This window comes from Puma concolor, chromosome E2 (assembly GCF_028749965.1).
Source record: "Puma concolor isolate L17-30 chromosome E2, mPumCon1.1.hap2, whole genome shotgun sequence".
Taxonomy (NCBI): domain Eukaryota; kingdom Metazoa; phylum Chordata; class Mammalia; order Carnivora; family Felidae; genus Puma; species Puma concolor.
In genome coordinates this window covers 18,375,952-18,381,951 of record NC_141681.1, presented here as the reverse complement: position 1 = coordinate 18,381,951, position 6,000 = coordinate 18,375,952, and the positions used below count along the sequence as shown (strand labels likewise).

Below are 6,000 nucleotides of genomic sequence, written 5' to 3'. Positions count from 1 at the left end.
CCCTCCCTCTCTCTGCACCTCCCCTGCTCACACTCTGTCAAAACAAAACAAAAATTAAAAAAAAAAACTGAACATGCCATTTTGTGGTATATGAGCCTTTTAGAGTCCAAATAATAAAATCCTTTGCCAATATCTGGTTTGGGGATAAAGGATGATTAGCTCTGGGGACCCCTTTTACCATCTTTTGTAACTCCCACACCAGTGTCGCCCTTAGGCTTGTCTAGTAGGGCCTCCGTTCTGGGTCCCATCCTTACAGGCCCCACCTGGCCTCCTCCATGATTCGCATCTTCACGGACAAGAAATACGCCAGTCCTAGGGGAATTGCCCACCCCAAATCCTCCCTCCAGACCTCACTCCAAGTTCTGGGACTCTGGACTTCCCTGTCCAATCATCCCTGAGCCTGCTTCCAGTGCTACGTGGGCCTCTTCGCTTGGTCTTCCCTCTGGAAGCTGAACCCTGTTCGTGTATTCCTAACACTAAGGGGGTGCCAAGGGGCAGTTTCTTAGAGGTGTGTGCACATCCAGGCTGGGATAGCCACATGTGTGAATGCAGGATGGAGACACTAATGAGAAGGAAAGGGGTCAGGCCAGAGGTGGGAGGCTGACTTCTGTCATACTGCCACATCCAATATGGATTTCTGAGGCCAAATTTGAGAATTCTCAATTGAAAGCTGGTATATTTTTCAAAGTAGGAGAACAAAAGATATTTTACTTAACAGGCTATTCGTTTGATTTATACTTTGAAACTTAAGCATATGATATGAAGGCCTCCACTTGTATTTCTACCCTAGTGCCCACAAATCTTAGGGCTGGGCCGTTCCCACACAAATCTTTATGCCAAACTCACTAAATGTTTAATATTTTGAAATGACCTTAAGTTTTTTGTTTTGTTTTAGGCTTTTTGGGGGGGGAGCCTGTACAGGGAGACGTTACATTTTTTATTCCTCAAAATGAACTTGGATACACACATAACTGGAGAAAAATTGTCTACTGACAAAGCCTGGCGTGGGATGTATAACACAATAAAGAGAGCGTTGTAGTAATTTCGCAGGTCATTTATTTCCCCTTCAAAAATGTTTTTCCAATTTAAAGATATTTTGGCAGGATTTTATTTGAGGAAGAGGTGGAGAGTAAGACACACGTATAATTTTTTAATTATCCCCTCTGTGGGAGACATTGCTAAATGCTTAAGAACAGTATCGCTTTAACTCCCTAAGATAACTTCGTGCAAATGGTTCTGTTACCTATTCACTTTAGAGAGTAGGAAATGGTTGATGGGTTTGGGCTGGAGCCTAAAGTCCTGAGAGTGACCAGGAGGGGTCTGAGAAAGGAGTTAAGTGACCAGCTTCTTTCTCCAGTGGCAGGGGCTCGCAGTGGAGCACATCCCACTTCCTAAGACTTCCAACAGGTAAATGCTGACGGGCAGTCATCAGACCTGATGAACTCAGGCTAGTTCAGGGAATCTCAAGGAGAAACAAGACAGCCTGTTTGGGAGAGCTTTCAGAAAATGGGTGGTGGGGGTGGCCGTGACAATGATTATTGACTTTTACTGAAGGGAAGCTAAAGGTCTTGCCCTCAGAAGTACTCTCCTAGATTTGTAGCATGACTTTCAGACAACATGACTTTAGAATGTCCCACCAGCATTCGTGTAGGTGAAAGCCTGTCCCTGTTGGGGTGACTCTCAAATGAATTGTTTTACCTATTAACACAATGGGGTGGGGGCCCCTGGGTGGCTCAGTCGGTTAAGCCTCCGCCTTCCGCTGGGGTCATGATCTCTCAGTTTGTGAGTTCGAGCCCCAGGCGGGCTCTGTGCTGACTCCCCTGGAGCCTGCAGCCTGCCTCGGATTCTGTGCCTCCCTCTCTGTGATCCTCCCCCGTTCATGCTTTGTCTCTCTCTGTCTCAAAAATAAACAAACATTTAAAAAAATTAAAAAACACAATGGGGTGTGGGGAGGGCACAATTTTAATGTACCCAGAATTTTCCAAGAATATAAACACAGCAAAGATCAACATTTTATTGGGACCGGTAATTATTACGTTTCAAAAATCGTATCACCAATAACAATATTTGTCGTTATTCAAATGCATGTGTCTGTGTTTAGCACTTATTTTTAATTTCTTTTGAAAGTAGGCTCCTCATCCAATCTGGGGCTTGAACTCATGACCCTGAGGTTAGGCGTCGCATGCTCTACTGACTGAGCCAGCTAGTCACCCCCGGCACTTGTTTTTAAATATCATTCATAAAGAAATTAAAAAATATTCAGTTGAGTGATGTTTATGTATCCAAACTTCATCATAAGTAGGCACAGCATCTGTTTATTTCACTGTCTTTTGGTGCTCCGGTACCCAATTATTTTCATAGTGAAATAGGTATCATTTTATGATAAACTATACTTCTCTCTTCTTCGTTACTTAGTGGTTAATCATACTGAGTTTCTGAAATTGTGCATGTAGGTTGGTTGTGTTAACTGTTTTTTCTGCCCAAGGGACTAAACGGGGACTGAAAACTTTTGTAAAAGGGCGCTCCGACCACGTCGGCCCCGCCCCTTGCGGCGGGCCCCACCCCTAGCGCCTTCCGCCACATTCAGTATGGCGGCGACGCCAGTCCGCAGAGGCGATTGAGCAGGTCCTAGTGGCGCGTTCCACTCCAGTCATGGCGGCCCGCCGACCGGTCGCGGGCAGCGGGGCTCTGGCAACGTGCGGTCTGGAGAGCATTCTGGAGGCGCTGAAGCTTCTGCTGAGCCCGGGAGGTGAGAGGACGGATCTCGGCGCCGGGCTGCACTCGGGACTCTCAGGGCCACCAGTCTTCCCGGGCTGCCCTGCCTTCCGCAGCGTGCGCCTCTCAGGCCCTCCCTGGGACCCCCAGCTCTGAGGCTTCTGGGGGCTTTGGGCATTGTCCGTCCAGCCTCATTTTACTTGAGGAAACCGAAGCTCAAGGAGAGGATGGGATTTGCTGAACACTGATGGTAACCGACGTCTCTTGAGCGCCAACCTTGTGCCAGGCACTCACTGTTAAGCGCCCTGGGTACTTGGTTCCATTCAGTCTTCACTGTCACCCTCTGAGGTAGGGACTGCGGCAAGAGCTTCCGAGAGGGTAGCGCTCCTGACGCGTTAAGTGAGGTCCCACCTCCTGAGGGTTCAGGGTCTAATGTGGACGCTGGAGATTTGTACAGAATGGCGAGGCGTGCAGAAGATGGAAGCAGTGGCGTTTGAGCTGGGTTTGGGGACAGCGTTTAGGGATTTACAGCCTGTGGGAGGGATTTACAGTCACTTGTAATCTTTCCTGGTGAGTTGGCAAGATCTTTCCAATTTAGAATCTGCAGGGACCATGGCGGTGGTTTAGCCTGGCGCTCTCCTTTTACACTTGGGGACACTTAAGGCTCGCTGAAGAGATGAAGTGACCTGGCACAGATTATGTGGGCAAATTAGGGGCACAACACGGACCTAGGGCCGAGGTCTACCGAACTCCCTTCTCAAATCAGGCAGATTATTAAGTGTGGAGCCTCTGATGTTATCTGGAGTTTGGAGAAAGGACACGAGAGATAGGGACCGTATATGTGCAAGAAGGGGTTTGTTCGTGAGCAAAGTAAGGTACATGAAGGGCCATGAGGTGATGCTTCAAGTCTCAAATTTTAAGATACTCCCCAAAATGCAGAAACTTCCACAAACATTATACCATACCTGGGAGAAGTGAAAAGAAGTCATTAATAATAGTCATTGAGGGGCGCCTGGGTGGCTCAGTGAGTTAAGCATCTGTCTTCCTCCCAGGTCATGATCTCACCGTTAGTGAGCTCGAGCCCTGCTTCTCTCTCTCTCTCTCTCTCTCTCTCTTCTCCCCTCTCTCTTTCTCTGACTTTCATGGGATATTCTCCCTCTCCCTCTCTCTCTCTGTCTCTCTCTGCCCCTTACTCCCTTGGGCCCTCTCACTCTCTCCCTCTCAAAAAAAAAAAGTAATAGTAATTCAGTGCCTACCAAGTATCAGGCCCAATAATATGCTGTTTACATATATATTTTTAAAAATTTTTTTAATGTTTATTTATTACTTTTGAGAGAGAGACAGAGTGCGAGCCAGGGAGAGGCAGAGAGAGAGGGAGACCCAGAATCCGAAGCAGGCTCCAGGCTCTGAGCTGTCAGCACAGAGCCCGATGGGGGGCTCAAACTCATGAACAGTGAGATCATGCATGACCTGAGCCAAAGTCGGAAGCTTAACCGACTGAACCACCCAGGTGCCCCTACATGTATTATTTAATCCTTACAATTCCATAGCATAGATATTTTTTGTATTCCATTTTACAGATGAAGGAACTAAGGCTCAGGTATGGGGAAGTTGCCCGATGTCAGTCTAATAAAGTGGTAGAGCTGGATTTTTTTTTTTTTTAATTTATTTATGTAGGCTCTCTGCCAACGTGGGGCTCAGACTCACATCTGCAAGATCAAGAGTGGCATGCTCTACTCACTTAGCTAGTCAGGTGCATCATAGACAGGATTTAAAACAGTTTATTTATTTTATTTAAAAGGTTTTTGGAGGCAGTTGTTGCCTGGGCGGCTCAGTCAATTAAGCATCCAACTCTTTTTTTTTTTTTTTTAATGTTCTTTTTTTTTTTTTTCTTTTTGAGAGAGTGTGAGCAGAGGACAGGTAGAGAGAGGGTGACAGAGGATCTGAAGCGGGCTTTGCGCTGACAGCAACGAGCTTGATATGGGTCTCAAACTCATGAACTGTGAGATCATGACCTGAGCCCAAGTCGGTTGCTCCACTGACTGAGCCACCCAGGCTCCCCAGTCATCCAAGTCATCCCAGGACCATGAGGTCCTGATCCCTGGGTTAGTGAGATCTAGCCCTGCATCCAGCTCTGTGCTGACCGTACAGAGCCTGCTTGGGGATTCTCTCTCTCCCTTTCTCTCCACCCCTCTCCCTCTTGCATGTGCACACAAAGCACACACATTCGCTCTCTAAACAAATATTAAAAAAAATATATATTTTTAATTTTAGAGAAGGAGTGTGAGGGAGGAAGAAGGGCAGAGGGGAAGAGGGAAGGAGAATCTTAAGCCGGATCTTCTTAAACGAGAAGCCCGGCACAGGACTTAATCCCACGACCCTGGGGATCATGACCTGAGCCAAAATCAAGAGTCAGTAGCTCAAGTGACTGAGCCACCCAGGTGCCCCTATTTTTTTTTTTTTCATTTAAAATTCCAGTGTAGTTAACATACAGTGTTACACTACTTTTGGGTGTACAATATAGTGATTCAACAGATCCATACAACACCTGGTGATCATTATAAGTGCACTTCTTAATCTCCATCGCCTATTTTACCCATCTGGCCTCTCTGGTAGCCATCAGTTTGTTCTCTGTAGCTAAGAGAACTGTTAGCTACAGCTGTTTCTTGGTTTGTCTCTCTCTCTCTCTTTTTCCCCTTTGCTTGTGGGTTTTTTTGTTTGCTTCTTAAATTCCATGTGAGTGAAATCATACAGTATTTGTCTTTCTCTGACTGGTTTTGTTTAGCATGATACTCTGGCTCCATCTATGTTGTTGCAAATGGCAAGATTTCATTCTTTTTTACGGCTGAATAATATTCAGCCATATTTATCCATCTTTATCCTTTCATCTATTGATGGACACTTGGGCTGCTTCCATAATTTGGCTACTGTAAATAATGTTGCAATGAAAGTAGGGTGCACATATCCTTTTGAATTAGTGTTTTTGTTTTCTTCGGGTAAATACCCAGTAGTGTGATAACTGGATTATAGGGTAGTTCTGTTTTTTTTATGTTTATTTATTTATTTATTTTTGAGAGAGAGAGAGAGAGCTTGTGAGCGGTGGAGGGGCAGACACAGAGGGAGAGAGAATCACAAGTAGGCTCCACACTGTCAGCACAGAGCCCATTGTGGGGCTCGATCCCATGAACTGTGAGATCGTGACCTGAGCCAAACAAAACCAAGAGTCAGATGCTTAACCAGCTGAGCCACCCAGGCACCCCCAGGGTAGTTCTATTTTTAATATTT

General features: G+C 46.0%; 1 protein-coding gene across 4 annotated transcripts in view; it reads left to right on the top strand.

The window, feature by feature from the left end:
* Positions 1-2,609: 2,609 nt before the first annotated feature.
* TANGO6 (transport and golgi organization 6 homolog) overlaps positions 2,610-6,000 on the top strand; it is a 192,695-nt gene continuing 189,304 nt past the window's right edge. For all 4 annotated transcript variants that reach the window (XR_015244733.1, XM_086689063.1, XM_086689062.1 and 1 more), the window contains exon 1: positions 2,610-2,749. Coding sequence is in view for 3 of the 4 variants with exons in the window: in XM_086689063.1 (XP_086545189.1) it covers positions 2,653-2,749 (97 nt within the window). In the remaining variant the exon portion in view is untranslated. The remainder of the gene's footprint in view (positions 2,750-6,000) is intronic.